Source organism: Engystomops pustulosus, chromosome 3 (genome assembly GCF_040894005.1).
Source record: "Engystomops pustulosus chromosome 3, aEngPut4.maternal, whole genome shotgun sequence".
Lineage (NCBI taxonomy): Eukaryota > Metazoa > Chordata > Amphibia > Anura > Leptodactylidae > Engystomops > Engystomops pustulosus.
In genome coordinates, this window is record NC_092413.1 from 152,838,951 (window position 1) to 152,861,217 (window position 22,267).

The following is a 22,267-nucleotide window of genomic DNA, read 5'->3' on the forward strand; positions in this document are numbered from 1 at the left end:
TATACTACTGGGGGGAGGCTGTATACTACTGGGGGCAGGCTGTATACTACTGGGGGCAAGCTGGGCAGGCTGTACACTATAGGTGGCTGGCTGGCTATATACTGGGGGGGTCTGTGACCAATGCATTTCCCACTCTCGGTTTATACTCGAGTCAATAGGTTTTTCCAGTTTTTGGTGGTAAAATTAGGGGTCTCGGCTTATACTCGGGTCGGCTTATACTCGAGTATATACGGTATATCTTATTTATTGGGATGCACAGTGTGGTCAGTTGTGGTGTGAGAAGTATATATGGGCACTGTGTTGTCTGTTGTCAGTTGTGGTGTGAGGTGTATATATGATATATATGAGGAGCATAGTGTGAGGAGCACCAGTTGTGGTGTGAGAGGTATATCTTATTTATTGGGATGCACAGTGGGGTCAGTTGTGGTGTGAGAGATATATGTAATATATAGTGGTGCACAGTGTGGCCAGTTGTGGTGTGAGGGCTTTATATGACATATGTAGGGTACACTTTATGGTCACATGTGATGCTAGATGCCATAACATACCGTGAGCTGGTATGGGAGATACTACTAGATTTACCTGTAACAGAACATGAACAATTCTTCAAGAAAGCTCAGGAAACCAGTATGATTTTATGGAATGACTGCAGGAAAAAAAAACTCTAAGGGAAAAATGTATTTCATGCTGGCTCATGGGGCACCAGTGCTTGATGTAAACCCTGCCCCTCCAAGCATACCTGATATACTTATAGGCACCAGCCTCCTGATATATCCAGCTGTCAGGGTGCAGTCAGCCAGTTCTATGCCAGGTCCTTTTGGCATAGAATTGATTTAGGACCTACTCTTGTTCTTGACACAGGTATAGATAGACAACAGATGCGGGGCAAGAAAGCCACAGATTGGCCAACTCTATGGCTGAGGACAGCAACTTTCACACCCCCAAAAGCCACTTGGCATGGAGATGGCATAAGGAGGAAATTTTTGGCATTTCAAGGAAAATGAGACATGAAAAAGGTGATTTTTTCGTATGTGAATGGGCAACTTCAAACACAAAAGAAAAATGCTTAAAATTATATTTCAAATGATACCTGAGATTACTGGTGGTTTACTGGTGAAAAAAAATCCCTTTGTGCGAAAATAAAACAAATTTTGGAGAAAGTAATGATTAGGAAATACCCTATGTTCACATGCCAGCACATTTTCTGCCTAACTTATTTGTAGGATATTTTAGCCTGCAACATTTCTGTTACATAGTTCAACTTATGAGCTGTCAAACTATTTGTAAAAGTTGCTTACTTTTTGATTATTGTTTTTTTTTTCTTATTTATTTATTTGTACTTTTACAAATTTTTACTACAATACAGAAACCCAATGAACAGGAGCCAGAACAAATCCACAATGCTAGAGCCCACCAAGAAAGAAATCAGCAGGAAAATGTTTTCCTTCCAAAGTATCAATCAAAATGAAGTTTTCCTTCAATTGACATCATTTTGTTTCAGATGTTTAGGCTTTGAAAATGTAAAGAGATGTCTTGCTTGGCAAGTAAAGTTTTAGGTGTTAAGTAGATATAAGTATATAGATAGGTTTAAGCTGTAGAAAAACTTAAAATGTTAACCCCTTAAGGACACAGCCAGTTTATAGCTTAAGGCTCCACCCCATTTTTTGGATTCTGACTTGCCTCGCTTTATATGGTTATAACTTTTGAACACTGTTACTTATCCAAACAATTCTGAGATTTTAGGAAGATTGTTAACCCCCTGAGATCTTCATAGTAATTGAATCAAAATGGAGGTAAAATTTAGAATGGTCAAATTTTGTCGGTTATAGGTCCATTTAGCCCTAAAATTTACCCATTTCCAAAAGATAAAAAGAAAAAACCCACCTTACAATTTGTTACAAAATTTTTACTGAGTACAGAGACCCCCCACATGTGGCCGTTACTTGTTTTATGGGTGCACAGCAGGGTGCAGAAGGGAACCAGCGTCCTGCAGCTACCAGGATTTTCCTCATTGGCCCCTTTTGCAGACTATACAATATTTGCTTCTTCGTTATTGGGGCCATGTGATGGCATTTTTTTTTTTTGCGGGATGTGATGCTTTTTCCAGTGTTACCATTTTGGGGTTGGTATCACATATTGTTGAAAATGTAGGAACTTTTTTTGAGGGCCGGAGTAGAAAGGCATCAATTCTGTACTGGATTTTTTACTTTTTCTTGTTCACCGTATAGCCTAATAATCATGTTATATTTATTCTATGGGTCGCTACGATTATGGGGATACCAGACTTGAATATTTTTTCTTACCACTTACTAAATCTGCCAAATAAAACCCTAATGTGGGGACAAATCTGTAATTTTTACATCACCGTCTTCCAAATGGCATAACATTTTTAATTTTTTAGCTACGGAACTGATGGATGACATGTTGTACTTTGCAAAGGTATCATATGTTTTTTGATCACTTTTTATTGCATTTTTTGTGGGATTTAATAGGTAAAAATCATACTTTTTGGCAGTTTTTTTGCAGTTTTTTTTTACGACGTTCGTGCGGGTTCAATAACTTTTAGTCTATGGGTTGTTACGGATGCGGTGACACTATATATGTGGGGTTTGTGTTATGATTTAAACTTTTTTTGGGTTATGTGTCTCTTTATATGTTATGGGGCTTATAGGCATTTTTATTGATTTATTACTGTTTCTTTTATTAAATAACATTTTTTTTTACTTTTTCACTAGTTCCACCATGAGACATGAACAAGCAATCATCTGATTGCTTGTTCATGATAATACTCTGCAATACTAATGTATTGCAGGGTATTAGCAGTGTCAGCCTATGCACAGCCTATGCGATCATGGCAGAAAGACCCCCAGGAGGCAGGCTAAATGCCACGGTTGTGCTGACCACAGCATTTAACAAGTTAAACACCCTCAATCAGAGCCCACTACGATCACGGGTATTACACTGGGGTGTCGGTAATTAATTACAGCCGGCACCCTGTGAATCCCGATGCCGGTTCGGCTCTGATCCAGACCAGGAAGAGGTTAAATAGATTTTGGATGTTGTGACTTACCCAGCCTGTTCCATTAAACATCTTTAAGTCCAATGGATCTCCCTGTAGTTTTCCATCCAATTTAATGATTGAATGACAGCTTGTCATTGCTTGAAGTAATGGGCTCCAGGGTAGGTTTGTAGAGGAAGTGAAAAGTATCATATCCTGAAAACTAACAATATTTATTGTTACATGTGACATACCTGACTACATTTATCTTATAAATTAAATACATATTGAATTCAGTAATTTTCAGGGGAATCCATAAAGATGTTATCCAAGGTTCTTCCAAAAACAGCTCATCTCCCGAACATGGGTAGTCCATTGTATTGCAACTTCGATTCAGTCGGCCGGCAGTACCAGCGCAAACCATGGTCAGGTGTGGCACTTGAAAATCCACAGAATAACTAAAAATTTATATTAAGTAAAATATTGACCTCACAATCACCAACTTCACCAGTTCCAGTGCTTTCAATGTCTCTCACATATCTCTCTTTCATTGTCCTTTTAAACAAACAGAAAATTCTGCTCAGCCAATCACTTGCTGAGGTGGGTCACCATTGTTACTAGTGATTGGCTAAATGTGTGTTTCCATTACAGCAAAATAATGTTATTGTTTTTATGACAAAAAGTTATACAATTTTCCTATATACTTTTTGTATCAATTCCTCACTGTTTTCTAGATCTCCGATTGCTGTCATTCTATAAAAAGCTTCTATGTTTACTTCCAGTGGACAGAAATCTGACCATGGTTACAGAGGTACACAGCTCGTTAGTATCATAGAGCATAATCAGAGCTGTGAGTCATAAAAAGCCATGCACCTGTGGGACCATGGCCAGATTTCTGTCCACGGGAAGTAAACATAGATGCTTCCCATAGAATGACAGCAAGCAGAGATCTAGAAAACAGTGAGGAATTGATACAGAAGGTATATTGGAAAATTGTATAACTTTTTATCATAAAATAAAACATTAATTTGCTGAAATGGGAATACCCATTTAATAGTTACTTATTTTCCAGGTTTTGGACTTGTTTGATTTATCAACCTTATTAGAGGTTGATAAATTAGAAAGCTGAGTTTATCAGATTTTTGCAACCTTAATTAAAATGTCGCACAAAAGTCTCAAACTCTTCTGCAACTTCTTCTAAAGTTTTTCCTGTGCCTGGCCAGGACTGGAGTCTATTTCTGACTTTTAAACCACCATTTTGGCAAAAATGTTGACTTTTTCATACATCCACATCTGGAATTTAAAGATATATCAGACACCTAAACACCTAAAAAAGTTATAGAAATAAGAGGAAAAAAATGAGAAGATAAATATAAAAGATAAATGACCCCACTGGGGCAGATTTATGAAGTTGTCTAAAAGTAAGAATGTTCTTAGTTGCCCATGGCAACCAATTACAGCTCAGCTTTCATTTTACCAGTGCTCATGAATATTTTAAAGGGGAGCTGTAATTGGTTGCCATGGGCAACTAAGAACATTCTTACTTTAAGCTTGATAATTCAGCCCTATTGTGTCTTAAGAGGGACCAGGATTTGGGGTCAGGAGAAGACTGGGGAATATTGGAACAGAAGAAGCAGGGAATCAATTTGTTGACTGCATTCATATCTGTACGATGATACATGTGTGGGCTAAAATGAGCAGACACAAGAGGTGAGATGAGGGGTAGGTGGAGAAGAGAGTCCTATTAACAAATGAAAACCCAGTTAATAGTCTTGGAGACTACTTTCAATTAAATATAATTTATTTTCCAATATTTTCTTTTATTAAGACATTCTCATTTTGTATAACGTTCATGGTACAAAAACATTGCACAGTCCCTAACAAATAAAATCTCCAGTGGTGGTACATTGAAAAGAATAATTTAGCTTCACCACCAATGGAGAAGATCTTTCAGAGGTCACATACAACTTTTTAATGATTGAGACTTACCAGTTCTTCTCACAAGGGAGAACTCCATACAAGTCCAAGACATCTTCTGTCAAAGTGCCAGTCTATAAAGAAATAAATTGATACATGTTTATGTGGTTTTATTGGAGTCTATACTGCATGGGTCACTTAATAAACTTTCCAGTTTTCTGAAGTTTGAGAGCAATTACCAGAATAATTAATCATATTACTTTATCCAAGCCCCTTTGTGGCGACATTTGCATGTAGAGGCTTAGACCTCTTGATATATTTGTCAGGTATTTGCCTCTGGGCAAAACTACGGCACCTGGACCAAGCCCTCTCCATATTCAGTGGGTGGCAACTGCTATAGTCCTAGCTGGCATCGATCGCAGCAGTGACCCTATTAGGTGTCCAGGGTGAACTTAGGGGTTGCCCCTCTGCTCCTAGGTGCTGCTATCTCTAAATGTCGATCAGCGCTTTACATGATGTGCTGATCAGTGTAATGACAGCTGGGAGCCTGTTAAAGGCCTATCATGGCCACATTGACAGTAATATTCTGGAATTCCTTTGGGAACAGGGACTATGAAGGACCTTGTAAGCAGTAGAACTGCAGTCACAAACTTCTGACCTTAAAGGTGTTATATCTTACAGTACTAATATCTAATTTAGATCACTTTTTGATTAAGATCATTTTCCCCCTTCCCTCATGATGATTATTTCCATTTTTTTAAATTTAAGAAATAAAGAATTAATGCATAGAAAAATTATAGATTATCATCAAAATAATAAAGGACATCTACCACCAAAGAGAGGATTTTAGAACTATGCAAATGAGCATGAGGGACTCCATAGATATTAATGGAACCTGGAGCCCCTTAGACTCATTAACATTCTAAAGTCTTTGCTTCTTAAAACAAGGGCATATAAAGCTTAAAGAAGAGAGGATCCTGCATAGGGGGCACACACCAGTATGTCAGTGGGCTTGGTTTACATCCTGCTAGTAGATGTTCTTTACGCAAAAAATACAAGTTACAGACCATAATGAAACCTACTTTATCAAAACATATAAGATTGAGCTGCCCAGCTACATTGATCCTTTGAGGACTGATACAGAAAATGTTCTTTTTCTTTAGTCTTGTTTGACCATACAGAAGGCAAAGCGTAATTGATGCCGGAAGAGCTGCGTTTACTGCGGCTGTCAGCATCAGAAATGACATAAGCACAATGTCGTGAACACTAGCCTGAGAAAGAAGGAAAATAATTAGAAAATATAGAACGTATCACCAAACTCAGTCTTTAAATTAATGTGAATTGCTGTGTAATTATTTACTGAATTTTGAGGGCATTTTTAAAGCTTTACGCGAAAATATAAAAAGTTAAATAACAGTATTTTATATATCCCACTGTTGACCACTAGAAGTGACATTGGCTGTGTACTATGTCAATCCACACCAAACGTTGCATATAGTGGGAACTGACCCTTTGCTGTGCTGAAGCAGTGAATGGGACCTGTTATGATGGGGGAGTAGTCCTGCTCTGGTTGATGCAGGGTCTCATACATCCTTCTGTCTATACTGTTACATACATCTGTACTTATTTGTAGAAATAAAAAAAATAAAATGTCTTCTACGTTTACAAAATTTGTTCTTTCAGAACTATGCATTCTGTATTCTTTAGCTTGCATTGATACCATACATAAATGAAGGTTCATCTAGTAGCCTATATATAATCTTAAATAATTCCTAAATTAGGGCAAAAAGGAAGTAAGCAATACATTGCATGTCTCTGGAAGACAAATAGTGATATCTGTAGAGTTATGGCAGAAAAGAACCCTATGTATCATATTAAGTACTATATACTATTATAATGTAAACTAGCTGTATTTCCCATTGTTGCCCAGGATAGTAAATAACTGCTCTCAACTATAACAAAATATTCTGGATTAACAAAAACATATTTTGTATGCATCTATCTGTCTCTCTGACTGTCTCTCTCTGTAACTGACTGTCTCTAATTGTCTCTGTCTCTGACTGTCTGCTAGGTTCTCTCTGTCTGACTGTCTGTCTATCTGTCTGCTCGATCTCTATCCATATTACCTCACACATAAACTGTCTTACACTCATTGCCTTTAGTAACCAATCAAAGCACAGAGCTCATATTAATGACCTGAGGTGAAATAGCATCCAATCACGGCCCAGCTTCGTACTGCCGAAGCAGCAGCAGCAGCCAATATCTCTTGTATATGGTGGTTAAAAAGAGTATTTTAAAAAGTGTGGGTTGAAAATTTTGATTCAAACTAAGTCTATGACGTTCATGGAGTCACAAAGAGCAGCTGTGCAAAATTTGGTGATTGTAAAAATGATGTGCAAATTCCTTTAGCTGACATGCATACATACACACACATACACTCGTATATAAGATAAAAATATTTAGTGTTCAGGCTCAACAATATACATACCCCATTCTTTTTGTGCACAACTGCAGTATAGATAACTCCAAATAGAGCAAATCCCACAAGTATGGTGAGAAACCTAATAGCCTCTCTATGTAGTTTAACATTCATCGGTTTGTTATATAGAATGGCTCTTACTAAATCCCCCTTTGCAGTATTGAATCCTAATAAAACAAAAACATAAAACTATTTAAATATTCAACTTTTTTAAAGGTTTTACATATTTTCCCTCTGTCAACTGTATAAATCCTTATGCCACTGTCGTCATGTTTCCTTAGTTTCAGTTAACAATGAAATCTTTTGTTGAAAATTTGAATTCCGTTACATCGTATTGAAATGCTTCCCAAATTGTCCCTAGCTTGTATTACGATAATGTCTCTCCTGGAACGAGTGTCTTTTTTATTTTATTACATTTTATGTAAATGCTTAGGCTGCATTCACACAAACGTGCGGGCACACGCTGGGTGCACTGGAGAGGAGGAGATGTAAGTGCTGCTCACCCTTCCCCTCTCCATAGAAAATAGAGACACACTGCCGTTCTTACGGCCAAACATAGGAAATGTTCTATCCTTTTTGCGACCCCAGAACGATGAGACGGGCACCATAGATGACTCAGGGGGATATATATCCGGGCGAAGATTTTCAGCTGTATATACGTCCCCCATTTGTTTTTTTTCAATGCAGTCTTAGTTTGTGGAAAGCACATTGGAAATTTTGTGAACTAAGACTGATGCCAGATGCTATGATTAATATATGTTCAGTATACTATTCCAACAACACAGGATTAGTTAAAATGAACAATCCCTTTAAACATATTTTAAACAATATACATACTGTACAATATACCCACCAGTTTGCAGAACTACGGCTTTTACAAGCTCATTACTACTTCTTTTAGTCTGGATGACCTCAGTGCCACAGTACAGGACATGTTTTTTGTAGTCTTCCCCACTTTGTGCCATCCATGGAATAGAGTTATTGACATTTGGAAGTGATGTCTTTGTCACTGGTATACTTTCACCTTGAAATTCACAAATAAAGATATATTTAATGCAAACAATCTGTATATGGGTTTTTCTAGCCCTTCTGCACATAGCTATGGAAAGTTGTCTCATAATTGTTGTGTTTTAGTGGGCTGAGACTTCTTTATGACACTTTACTATTTAGCCCAGATTAGTAAAGTGCTGTTTTGTTTGTTCGCTCTAAAAGTTTCCCCATCCTAACAGAGGATGCTATACAGGCAGTTCTTTTCTCCTCATCACTTTGCTCTGATATCCATTGTCATCTGAGACATTTTGTAAACCTATGTGTATCTTTCTAAATCCTGTCCAATTAGCTGAATTTACAGCAAGTGGACCCAATCACGAAGGAAACATCTCAAAGATGATCAAAAGAAATGAGACGGTCTAAATACTTATGTTTATTCAAACATTTTCCTTTTTCTTTTTAATATATTAGCAGATTAATTGGGTCAACATTTATGGATTCTAGCAAAAGGTATAATATTACAAAATTCTTGATAATTTCCCAATGTATCTTTGAAAGTGATTTTCTTTTTGACTAAATTACAAATTGCATGTACCAAGCAGTGATAGGCGGAGAGGAGAAAGTTCAGTTCAGCTGAGTTCTGTTTGAAAATTCAGTTGTACCTGAAGCCCCACCAGTAACTGTTAACCTGCTAAATGCCGCTGACATCGCTTAGTCCTATACTGGACAGGATCCTCACTCCCCGAAATGTCATTAAAAGAGACAAACTCTGACCCGAACCTGACCTAAGTTCAGGAAAAACACAGTTGCCAATTTACTCCTTAATTTAATTTATAGACAAAATAACAATGGAAAAATTTATTCAGAAGTTTACATTATGAGAGAGGTGAGACGGTCTCTTTAAATAATAATGCCTAACAACAATTTCAATAAATAAAATCATTATGAAAATATAAAATAATGATATCCACATTACCGGTTAACATTGCCTCATTCACAGTGCAACCTCCACTGATTAAAATAGCATCACATGGTAAGTAAAGCTTGTTTCCACCCAGAACAATGACATCACCAGGAACCAGGGACTGAGACTGAACTTCTTCAAGTTCTTTAAAAAGAGAAATAAATGTCTAATTATTTTAGGTAAGATAAAACATTGCATCGCACTCTAATGCGAATATTTTATGTATATTCCACATAACAATATTACTAACAGAACTTTTCTAATGCATGTAAGGATTCATTTCAAAGTTGAGATGCCATTGCTATTCATTTTACCCAATTTACTGTTAACTATTTCTTTATTTGCGTTTTTACACCAATCATCAAAAATCTGAAAAATCAGATTGCTGCAAAACTGGAGAATCAGTGATGCTTCGGGCATATATTTAAATGAGTGACAGTTATTGCCAGTTATTCAAATTCAAATACATTCAAAATTTTTTTGTCTGCAATAATAAGTCATTTTATTTGTCAGTAAGAGTTTTCCCAAAAACAATAGCTGATTACTCTCTAGAGTAGCAAGAAAAAGTGTAGGGGATAGTTTTAAGGATTGATCCAATGCAGACACTGTTATCGTAGCTCAATTATACATTATTTTAAATATGACATTTATTTATTACTAGGTGTTGCTACCGGCATTGCCCTAGGTGTTGCTCCCTATATATATATATATACACTCACCGGACACTTTATTAGGTTCACCTGTCCAACTGCTCGTTAACACTTAATTTATAATCAGCCAATCACATGGCGGCAACTCAGTGCATTTAGGCATGTAGACATGGTGAAGACAATCTCCTGCAGTTGAAACCGAGCATCAGTATGGGGAAGAAAGGTGATTTGAGTGCCTTTGAACGTGGCATGGTTGTTGGTGCCAGAAGGGCTGGTCTGAGTATTTCAGAAACTGCTGATCTACTGGGATTTTCACGCACAACCATCTCTAGGGTTTACAGAGAATGGTCCGAAAAAGAAAAAACATCCAGTGAGCGGAAGTTCTGTGGGCAAAAATGCCTTGTTGATGCCAGAGGTCAGAGGAGAATGGGCAGACTGGTTCGAGCTGATAGAAAGGCAACAGTGACTCAAATCGCCACCCGTTACAACCAAGGTAGACAGAAGAGCATCTCTGAACGCACAGTACGTCGAACTTTGAGGCAGATGGGCTACAGCAGCAGAAGACCACACCGGGTGCCACTCCTTTCAGCTAAGAACAGGAAACTGAGGCTACAATTTGCACAAGCTCATCGAAATTGGACAGTAATGCGCCATGTCATAATGCTGGAATCATATCAGACTGGTTTCTTGAACATGACAATGAGTTCACTGTACTCAAATGGCCTCCACAGTCACCAGATCTCAATCCAATAGAGCATCTTTGGGATGTGGTGGAACGGGAGATTCGCATCATGGATGTGCAGCCGACAAATCTGTGGCAACTGTGTGATGCCATCATGTCAATATGGACCAAAATCTCTGAGGAATGCTTCCAGCACCTTGTTGAATCTATGCCACGAAGAATTGAGGCAAAAGGGGGTCCAACCCGTTACTAGCATGGTGTACCTAATAAAGTGGCCGGTGAGTGTATGCATAAATGTATATCTTTCTATACATATTTGAGTCTTTCTCTCACTCTCTTTCAAAGTCTTTCTTTCTTTCATCAGACCAAAGCACAGATCAGCCAATCACATGGCGACAACTCAGTGCATTTAGGCATGTAGACATGGTCAAGACAATCTCCTGCAGTTCAAACCGAGCATCAGTATGGGGAAGAAAGGTGATTTGAGTGCCTTTGAACGTGGCATGGTTGTTGGTGCCAGAAGGGCTGGTCTGAGTATTTCAGAAACTGCTGATCTACTGGGATTTTCACGCACAACCATCTCTAGGGTTTACAGAGAATGGTCCGAAAAAGAAAAAACATCCAGTGAGCGGAAGTTCTGTGGGCGGAAATGCCTTGTTGATGCCAGAGGTCAGAGGAGAATGGGCAGACGAGCTGATTGTTCGAGCTGATAGAAAGGCAACAGTGACTCAAATCGCCACCCGTTACAACCAAGGTAGGCAGAAGAGCATCTCTGAATGCACAGTACGTCGAACTTTGAGGCAGATGGGCTACAGCAGCAGAAGACCACACCGGGTGCCACTCCTTTCAGCTAAGAACAGGAAACTGAGGCTACAATTTGCACAAGCTCATCGAAATTGGACAGTAGAAGATTGGAAAAACGTTGCTTGGTCTGATGAGTCTCGATTTCTGCTGCGACATTCGGATGGTAGGGTCAGAATTTGGCGTCAACAACATGAAAGCATGGATCCATCCTGCCTTGTATCAACGGTTCAGGCTGGTGGTGGTGGTGTCATGGTGTGGGGAATATTTTCTTGACACTCTTTGGGCCCCTTGGTACCAATTGAGCATTGTTGCAACGCCACAGCCTACCTGAGTATTGTTGCTGACCATGTCCATCCCTTTATGACCACAATGTACCCAACATCTGATGGCTACTTTCAGCAGGATAATGCGCCATGTCATAAAGCTGGAATCATCTCAGACTGGTTTCTTGAACATGACAATGAGTTCACTGTACTCAAATGGCCTCCACAGTCACCAGATCTCAATCCAATAGAGCATCTTTGGGATGTGGTGGAACGGGAGATTCGCATCATGGATGTGCAGCCGACAAATCTGCGGCAACTGTGTGATGCCATCATGTCAATATGGACCAAAATCTCTGAGGAATGCTTCCAGCACCTTATTGAATCTATGCCACGAAGAATTGAGGCGGTTCTGAAGGCAAAAGGGGGCCCAACCCGTTACTAGCATGGTGTACCTAATAAAGTGGCCGGTGAGTGTATGTATAAATGTATATCTTTCTATACATATTTGAGTCTTTCTTTTATTCTCTTTCAAAGTCTTTCTTTCTTACTATCTCTGACAGTCTCTGTTTTTTGAATGTCTCTGCGTCTGACTCTCTCGGTCTTGATGTCTTTATTTGTTACTTTTCTTACTGTCACTGTCTGTCTCTCTCTCTTTGTCTGTCTGACTGTCTCTCTGTCTGCTTGACTGTCTCTGTCTGTCTGTCTCTCTCCATCTATCTTTCCTCACACATGAGCTGTCTTATACCCATTGCCTATAATAACCAATCAAAGCTCAGAGGTCATATTAATGGTCAGTGGCAAAACAGCAACCAATCACAGCTCAGCTTTTAACTGCCACAGCAGCAGTAGCAGACAAAGGCACTTGTATATGCTGGTTAATAAGTGTATTTTGGAAAGTGTGAGGGTAGGGATTTCGACTCAAAACCTAGTCTATGACATTCCCAGAGTCACGGGGAGCGGCTGTGCATAATTTGGTGATTATAAATACGACGGTGCAGATTTCTTTATCGGAAATACATACACACATACACTCAGTTTTGTATATTACATTTATGAAACATGCTTATTACTAATAAACCATTTAAATGGTAACATAATATACAGCACGTTTTAAGTGGAAATTTACTTTTGCAAGCTCTAAGAGAATTAGGCCTTGTCCCTGTATAAACTGTACTTAATGTAAGCCGGAGTTAATTAAACATAATACTAAAATATAGTATGGGAAAGTAATTTTGTTCATTTATTCAGGAAAAAGAAAGCTGCACTCCTCTAGGGAGTCTGAGAGTGGGATGACCTAGTCTCTCAAGGCTGTGTAAAAGCTTAAGGAGGGCTACTAGATTTTTAGACTTTCAGGGTCCAAGGCACCAGGCCATGCCAGAAAGAGTTCCATGATGATTTATCACAGAGTCCCAGGATCATCCCATTTTCCTCACGGTCCCTGAGCATGGACCGATGAGCATTAGTGAGAGAAAGTTTGGGGCTTAGTGGTGTGACCAGGAGGTCATGGCAGGCCTTTCTGACTATCTTGAACGTGTTCTGAAATGCACTTGCTGCTCATTCTGTCTTAGCAGAGAGTCCATTCTCAGGGTCCCACTCTCCAAGGAAAGGTGCCATATGGTGGATACTCCCTGGGAAATGCAACTCTGGTTCAGCACAGAAAGGACCTGATCATCTAGGTTAAGTCAGGGCTCCAAAAAGACAGCTACTTTTTAAGAGGCTCCCAGTCTTGACATAGATTTTGCACCAACCAAGACAAAAGGGCTCCAGGAGGTTGGTCACGGCGTTACAAACTCCAGATTCCAGATTGATTCGATTCATTTGATTCTACTGATTCGCAGAATTTTTTCAAATCAATTTCTTTTAGAAATTTGCTCATGTCTAAACACAACCAACATACACACTGCTACATATGTAATAATAACAGACTAAATCCGTCATCTCACTATTTACCTCCATTCTTATGAAGAACCGAAACCAAAATGCTGTTATACGATGTTGACATTCTGTGCAATTTAACTGATTGCTAAAGAGGAAAATAAATATGTATAAATTTTATTAAGTGCAAAAAATTAAAAAATAGATTTTTTTAAACAAAATATATGTGTACATACCTTTCTTAAATTATAGACTGTCGCAGAAATAGACATAATGGTCATAAATAAAATTGCCAAGCTATATTCAATGTATGATGTAGCAATCCATATACTTAATGAGTAAACTTGGAATACATAAAATGGGTTAAAAACCTGGGAAGTAGAAAGAAGAATAATAGCAGCAAAAATAAAAAAAAAATATATCCTTATCTATAATTTCACATGTTACTGGTCCAACAGACTGTTCTCCTATTCTCCTGAAACAATTAATAACCCCAAAAGCTCAGCAGAAAGAAAGCAATTTTGCTGCCGGTACAGTGGCCAATCACTAATTGCTTTTTTGACAATATTTTGAGTTGCATTTTTTAAAAGGGACATTTCTACATTTCTAAGAGTAACTCCCTGGCAAACACATAGGCCCACATTTACTAAAAGCACTGCAAACGACACTATGGGGGAGATTTATCATCAAGTATCTGAGGTTAAGCTGTTCTAGTTGCCCATGGAAACCAATCAGAGCTCAGCTTTAATTTTATAAGCAGCTGTAGGAAAATGAAAGCTGAGTCCTGATTGGTTGCCATGGGCAACTAGAATGGTTCTAATCTAAGAGACTTATGATAAATCTCCCCTTATGTGTCACTGTGTAGTGTGCAGGGTGCGCCACATTCATGAATTATGGCGCATATTCTTCATGAATCTGGCGCTCTCTGCTCTGCTTCAACAGAATGCATCATTTTTTTCTTGGTGCACCTTTAACATGGGGGGGTGCTACATAATTCTGTTGGACTTTGCATGTTAAATGTGGCGCACGGTCCAACGTAGCATCAGAAACACCCATTTCAGTGCACAATTTTGTGTCACCTCAGGTATAATGCTGTGTGCACCACAAAATGTTGCGTGTATGACAAATGTGTCTCGGACACTCCTTAAATACATGTGCAAGCAGTTTGCACATGAAAGAACGTGCAAAGTCTGCCAGAAGACTGAGGGCCAGGCTGTGGTGGGTTAGTTAAACATAATAAACTTGCACTTTCCTCCTCCGGCGCGGCCGATGTCCCGCGACACGGTCCGTTTGATCCGTGCCCCTGTTTGTTTACAGGGCACAGAAGCCGCACACAGGGAACTTCCGGTCCGCGATGTGGCCGGCTCCTCCCATCCGTCCCTATCTCTCAGGGTTGTAAGCGTGGGAGATGGTGTCGGATGGGAGCTTCCGGCTGGCCGGAAGCTCCCTGTGCGCACCTGTATACAAACCGGTGCAGAGAGGAGACGGACCTCGGCACGGGACATCGGTAGCGCCAGACGAGGTAAGTACATGTTTATTATGTTTAACTAGCCCACCCCAGCCCTCAGTATTTTTTAACACCCGGATAACCCACTTTAATGTTGGGCTTAAACCAGACTCACCAGAATAATCAAGAGGTTTATGTCTCTTAATAATTCTGGTTCATCCTTGTGCACTGAGACAGCCTGTTAATCTGCAACATGGAGGAGCTTTGGTAACACCCCAAGTAGCCTTTCAGCACAATATTAAAATTTGATTTAAAAAGGAAGGAGGCCATGAATAAGAAATGTTAGAAGATTACCACAGTCACAGTGTCTGGATCTATGTATGCTCCTGGTTTATCATACTTGATTTTGATGGTAGATTAAACTATGTCAGACGAGTTTCAAGTGAAGGTTATAATAATTCTGGCAGACTAAGAAGACCTGGCCTATCTTGTACCTCTCTTTTCTGCCCATTTCAAGTGTTGGGCAGGGCTTTACCAGGCAAAACTTAACAAAGTCAATGGCTTGCTCTAGAAATTGTGACATATTCAGAACTTAAATGTCTTAAATGACTTAAATGTCAGTAAATTGCCCTTTAGTTTTCAGACCGTGGTCTTATAACTATAGTTGTTATCCTGGAAGTTTTTTTTTTTTGTTTTAAAACATTAAGTAAAATATTGTCACGTTTCAGCAATATTTTTCCCATTTAGCATTGAACGAGACGGAGAGTTTTTATTAACCTTTCCTCTACCAATGAGTTTTTACTTTCATTTTAATTGATGTTATGCCTATTGCTTTATTTTAATATTTACAAGCATATTATAGACACCTGAATATATCATATGTATAAAAATAAAGTGATGTTGCTGTCTTGATAAAGATAAAATATGCAGTACAAGGATAAATTTAGATTGGTCCATGCCTGATAGAATTACAGCTTTTAAATACTCTGGAATTGAAAGAATTCTAACAATTGGCTCTTGTTAAGAATTAGGATTTTTTTTTTTTTCCAGCAGATTAAAGTTCTGAAGAAATGCAAAGTGTAACATGATGCAAGTTCTGGAAATCCTGAGTAGTCTCGAAATATTTTAATTGCTATCATTCTCTTTAGTTGCCCAGTAAAAGGTATAAACATCTAAGGACTCTCAACTTTTATCTGTTTAACGACTGGTTAACATAGCACAAAGAATTTTTTAGCTTTTGGCTCATAATAATAATAAACTGCAGTCCACTGGGAAAATAATGGAGCATGCACTTTTTTCTTATCTCATTTGTGGAAAATTGACGCTTATAGAAATCAGTGGCCCAGATATATGAAAACTGGTGCAATCTGCAGCACATTATTTAAAGGGGTTTTCCCATCTGGGCATTTAAATTTAATTGAATTTATTTGCCACATGTAAACATTTCTTCAATTGGATGTTATTAAAAAAAATTAATGCCAGTAAACACTTCATTCATAGGTCTTAACCTTTCAAGTACCGGTAGCAAAAACAAGGATGGTTGCTCTCAGACAGCACTTAAATGGTTAACACCCGGGTGTTACATAGTTATAAGAAGACTGGGTCATTGCCATTTAAGTGCCACTGGCAGCACTGGCATTTAAAGTGTTAACAGTGATTATCGCCAGTGACAGGCATTTAGAGGCATTTAGTCCTCTAAATGGCACTGCTCAGGCATTTTTCTATAGTAAACTGCCCTGTAAATGTAACACTTAGACTTGGAAAACTTTTTACTATATTGCTTTGCCATCTCAACAGAAACAAACAAATTAGATTAATATTGTTCATTATGTTATTTTTTATTCTAAATAAAATGATAAAAATATATGATTTATAGCATTTATACTGGTACAAAATGGGTCTAAATATTTTTATAATTTTTATTTATATTTTGTAGAAGATTCCTCACATCCTTGCTGCTACATTTTATATGCTGACATTCTTTTAGTGTAACATGCAATAAATAGATTGTAGATATTGTATATTTAATACATCTACTATCCTACCTCTTTTGACAGCAGTTTCCATACAGGAATGATTTTTACTGTAATTGTGTTCAGTCCACAGATCTGTTGTCTGCCCAAATAAAATATGAGTTAAAAAAACACTTGGATACATGGTATTCTGTTTTCATGTAATGTCAATATTAACCAATGAAAAATCAAATGATAAGCAGTTTTAAATATATTTTGCTTTCAATTTTCCTATATTCCATGGATGGAAAACTTTTTTCATCTAAAGTCTGCTTTGTTCTACTGGACCTTAAAGGGGACCTACCACCACGAATCTACCTATAAAGGTAGATCGGGTGGTAGGTGGATCAATAGGACGTGAGGATAGCCCTTTTAAGGGCTAATCCTCACGTCCCCGCACTGTTTTGTGAACTTATATTAAAGGTTTATGCTAATTTTGTTATGCGGCTACTGGGGCGTGGAGTAGCCGCAGCTGTGGCTACACGGCGCGGCTACTCCACGCCCCAGTAGCCACTTTACCCCTCCTACCCACAATTTTCGGCGCGCAGCTGCATGGAGCTGTGCGCAGAACAGCAGGACCACGCCCGTGTGGTCACTGCTCTGAAACAGGGGCGGGCCTGCTGTTCTGCGCCTGCGCAGACGGCAGGATCGCCGGACGAGGGCTCCATGCAGCTGCGCGCCGAAGATTGTGGGTAGGAGGGGTAAAGTGGCTACTGGGGCGTGGAGTAGCCGCGCCGTGTAGCCACAGCTGCGGCTACTCCACGCCCCAGTAGCCGCATAACAAAATTAGCATAAACCTTTAATATAAGTTCACAAAACAGTGCGGGGACGTGAGGATTAGCCCTTAAAAGGGCTATCCTCGCGTCCTATTGATCCACCTACCACCCGATCTACCTTTATAGGTAGATTCGTGGTGGTAGGTCCCCTTTAAGTACTTTCTGCTACCTACTGCTTTCCGTCAGCATGATCTGAGGGTAAAATCTATTTGCTAAATGTTTCCTGTTAAGTTTCCATTCCACCCAACAAAATATTTTTAACACATAGGAACTAATATAACATCATTGTGTAAATATCAGGGAATTTACTACATATAATTAGAAAATGCCTTACAGTGTAACTGTTTCATTTATAAAGTTTTTTTCTAAAGATGTAAATGTGGAATTTTGTCAATATACCATAAATAATGATATTGCAGCTGTTTGCTAATGCTCTTCTTTTTGCCTGCCTCAGCCCATCTCCTTTCTGCAGTGCAATCTGGTTGCTAAAAAAAATCCATATTGTGCAACAGGAGGTAACAGGATGAGGGTCAGCAGAGGGCTAAGGGTTGGGGCTTTGCAATGTGCTTGTTCCCGTGCCTCTGCCGAATAAGAAGATGAAGCCAAGAACTGAGATGCATGTCATCTCTGTCCTGTCTGCAGTCTGCTCTCATGTTACCACACTCAGTATATCTTCCCCTGCTGTCCTGGGAAGAGGGGAGAGTCATGGCATCTGCTGAACAGCCTGGCTGATACATCCATCATATATCATGGTCGTCATAAGGCTTTATTAGATTATATGTATATCTGTGTAGAAATGCTTAGGTGTATATACAGTGAATGTATTGATCACAGCATAACTTAAGGTCACTGTAACTGTAATGCATGTTAATATAGATGTGAGCAAATAAATTTGATATTGAATTTATCTGTCAGCCTAATGTTACATCTGTGTTGTACAGCAGTAAAACTGAGGAGAGGCTTCAGCCTAAGATTCAGTGTCCTGTCTGGGTGGCTTGTGCTATTGCATGTGAAAGCACTTAGCATTATAGGAAGTGGGGTAAGCTGCTCTTGCCTCAGTTCCCTTAGCTGATCTCACAACTAGGAAGTATCCGCCTAATGAAGGAGAAGCAGGAGAGCATTGTAAAAATAGGGCTGATAGATATAACAGGCTGGATAGAGATGTGGAATTGATAAGGTGCACATACCTGACTTTTTGCTCTTCTTTGGTTAAACCAAGGCCATATTTTGAGTGTATATCTGAGCAAGAAAGGCTTTCCTCCAAAACACTAATGAAAAAAAGAGCACCATGGATTTTAGATTACATAATATATTTTTAGAATCTTTTGTAGCTCTGATCTACTCACCCAGTTTTGATGAACTTGCTCTCAGAGGGGATCCAGACATAACGTATTTTTTGCACTTGTATATATCTCACCTGATAAAAGAGTAAAATCCATAAACAGCCTACTGTATATTTATAGATCATCTGTAACAGTAACACATAACTCTATTAAAATGTTTTGCAGCAAGGAAATCTCTTTTCTATATGAGGACAGTGAAGCCATTTAGACATCTCACAGTTACATTATCTATGACTTAAGGTTCCTAGTTACCTGAAATGCTTTAAATTTGGCAGATTTAGCTATGGATGGCCAATTCCTTTCCTTATGTATGAAATATCTGCTTTATAGTATAACAAATAAACTAAATTATCATTGAAATGATTGAAATTACACAAATGAAAGTATTGGCTATTTCCATTTGTGTAACTAAAGAAAACATGTCATCAGGTATTTACTGTATTTTTTGGACTATAAGGCGCACCGGATTATAAGGCACACCATCAAAAAATGCCTGATAAAACGTCTAGGGTCATATATAAGGCGCAACGGATTATAAGGCGCACCTGATTATAAGTTCTGGGCAGCTGTTGTCTGTAACTATGATTCATATATAAGGGCACTGGACCATAAGGTGCACCTTTGATTGCTGAGAAAATCAAAGGATTCTTGGTGTGCCTTATAGTCTGAAAAATATGGTACATTCAAACTATTCTATTTATAAGTTCCTGCAGCAATATTTAGGGCTCATGCACACGTACGTGTGCAGTCTGTGAATATGGGCCAGTTTGTAGGTCCAGCCCAGCAGACTGTATACCTTATACAGGGTGGAAGTCTTGCAAGGTATTCAAGGACTTCTCGTCTGCTGATCCTTGCATCATTTTTTATATAATGCTTGGGCTTCCATCCTGTGCAAGGCATGCAGTCCGTGGGGTTGGGCTGACATACATGGCCGTTTCCACAAACTGCATACATGTGCATTATCCCTTAAACTAATTTTTATTATAAAAATCCATTTCTCAGATCACACGAAAGTCAAGTTTAAAAAGTCTCTAAAAAATTTGCCAGCACGGATCCACAAGTCATGTTTGTGTCTATTATCGTCATCTGAGTCGAGAGTCCCCATGTAAACATTTGGTACAACTCCCAATTCATGCCCTTTCTTTTGACCAAGTCACTGGGGGTCATTTACTAAGGGCCCGATTCGCATTTTCCCGACGTGTTACCCGAATATTTCCGATTTGCGACGATTTTCCCTGTATTGCCCCGGGATTTTGGCGCACCCAATCGGATTGTGGCGCATCGGCGCCGGATTGCACGTGACGGAAATTGGGGGGCGTGGCCTAACGAAAACCCGACGTATTCGGAAAAACTGCTGCATTTAAAAGCGGAAAATGTGTCCCGGAGCTTGCACTTACCTTCACTCAGCCGGCCTCGGTGTATTCTAGTGCGTTTCGATGCTCTTCAGCACAGCAGCGCCACCTGGTGGACGGCGGAGGAGCTGCCTTAGTGAATCCCGGCTGGACCCGAATACACCGCAGAGAAGGCGCCGCTGGATCGCGAATGGGCCGGGTAAATAAATCTGCCCCACTGAGTTTCAAGCAGCAAATCTTGATCTTCTGTGGTCCTCTTCAATTGTCCGTGATTAGACTAATGAGAGAGTTAAGCAAATCACTATGGACTAAGAGCAGAGGAGTGGATTGAGCAAGGGCTGGATTTACTCTTTGAAATTCAATTACATTACAATGTAATCAGATATAGTGTGTGTGATTTGCAATCCAATGTTGTTTTGTCAGCATTCTGGCTACACAAACCTGCTACCAGTCTCTGCCTTTGTACTTTTCTCAGAACTCCAGAACTATACTACTATCACATCTACATAAACACATTGTTAAAATGGAGTAAAAGCAATGTAAACACAATGGCCCAGTTATATCATTTTGTTTGCAACATTTTCTTTGTCTATCTTTGCACTAAAAAGAATGTTTTTAGACATGTGTGTGGTCACATGTATTTATGAAGTTTTTCCACCACTTTTGTGTTATGGTTGTATTTTGTCTGACACTTTAGAAATCTGTGCACCTAAAGGTGAGTGGTGGTGCTTAGTCTGGTTTTGCGACACATTTATTACAACGCCTGCAAAGTTGCAACTGTGTCCACTCTTTCCATAACATAACAGATCGTTCCAGATAATTGACCACAAAGGCAGTTTACATCACTTTTTATAAATCTCGCCCAATGGGGCACATTTACTAAGGATCATGCCCTAGTTTTCTGGAGGAGTTTGCACATTGTTTTAGGTGCAAACTGCTTGCACAGATATTTAAGAAGTGCCTGATACACATTTGTGTCGCACACAACCTTGTTATGGCGCGGCTTCACTATTCTTCAACACAAATTTCTGCACTGAAGGGGACGTTCCATTGCTCAGTCAGACTGTACGCCATATTTATCATGCAAAGTCCAAGAGATTTGTGTCAGAAGCCCTATGTTACAAGGGCACCAAAAAAAGTTGCTGCACTCTATCAGAGTAGTGCAGGCTGCGCCAGATTTATGAAGCAAGGGCGCCAGAAATCCTGAAACTGGAGTCCTTTACACACTACACAGGCAAACTGCATATAGTACAGTTTACACTGGTTTTAGTAAATGTGGGCCAATGAGTAAATGCAGGCTTTACTTGATGAAGTTCCTTTATTATGTTTTTCTCATGTATTAATCATACACCCCCATACACCTACTCACCTATTTATGTGAGTTTTCATCCGCTGATGCTGTGTGGGTTCTGCTCCTTCTAACACTGAAAGTTTTTGCTTAGTATTTGTGCATTTGTTCCAGTCATTAGAACATGCTCCCTTTACTATTTTTGTATTTTTCCAACACCCTCATCAGAGTATTTAAGGACCTCATATGTGACATGCACACATTATGTGCTGATCAGGTTGCAGACATGAGGTATTAGCAGCAAAGAGTGTGCACATGTATCTAAAATAGGACATTACACTACAATAGGAACGGCTAGTCAAATAGAGAGGGGTGTCCCCATGAACACATTCACAGTGCGCTTCATTCGTTTGCATCCTGTAGC

The 22,267-nt window shown here is 39.2% G+C and overlaps 1 protein-coding gene across 2 annotated transcripts in view; it reads right to left on the bottom strand.

The window, feature by feature from the left end:
• LOC140122120 (probable cation-transporting ATPase 13A5) overlaps window positions 1-22,267 on the bottom strand; it is a 103,057-nt gene that overhangs the window by 54,198 nt on the left and 26,592 nt on the right. For both annotated transcript variants that reach the window (XM_072142608.1, XM_072142609.1), the window contains exons 4-14: window positions 19,207-19,277; window positions 19,048-19,128; window positions 17,118-17,187; window positions 13,862-13,996; window positions 13,701-13,773; window positions 9,361-9,492; window positions 8,248-8,418; window positions 7,404-7,561; window positions 5,998-6,186; window positions 4,988-5,049; window positions 3,071-3,221 (exon numbers count right to left, since the gene is read on the bottom strand). In XM_072142608.1, the coding sequence (XP_071998709.1) occupies window positions 3,071-3,221; window positions 4,988-5,049; window positions 5,998-6,186; window positions 7,404-7,561; window positions 8,248-8,418; window positions 9,361-9,492; window positions 13,701-13,773; window positions 13,862-13,996; window positions 17,118-17,187; window positions 19,048-19,128; window positions 19,207-19,277 (1,293 nt within the window). The remainder of the gene's footprint in view (window positions 1-3,070; window positions 3,222-4,987; window positions 5,050-5,997; window positions 6,187-7,403; window positions 7,562-8,247; window positions 8,419-9,360; window positions 9,493-13,700; window positions 13,774-13,861; window positions 13,997-17,117; window positions 17,188-19,047; window positions 19,129-19,206; window positions 19,278-22,267) is intronic.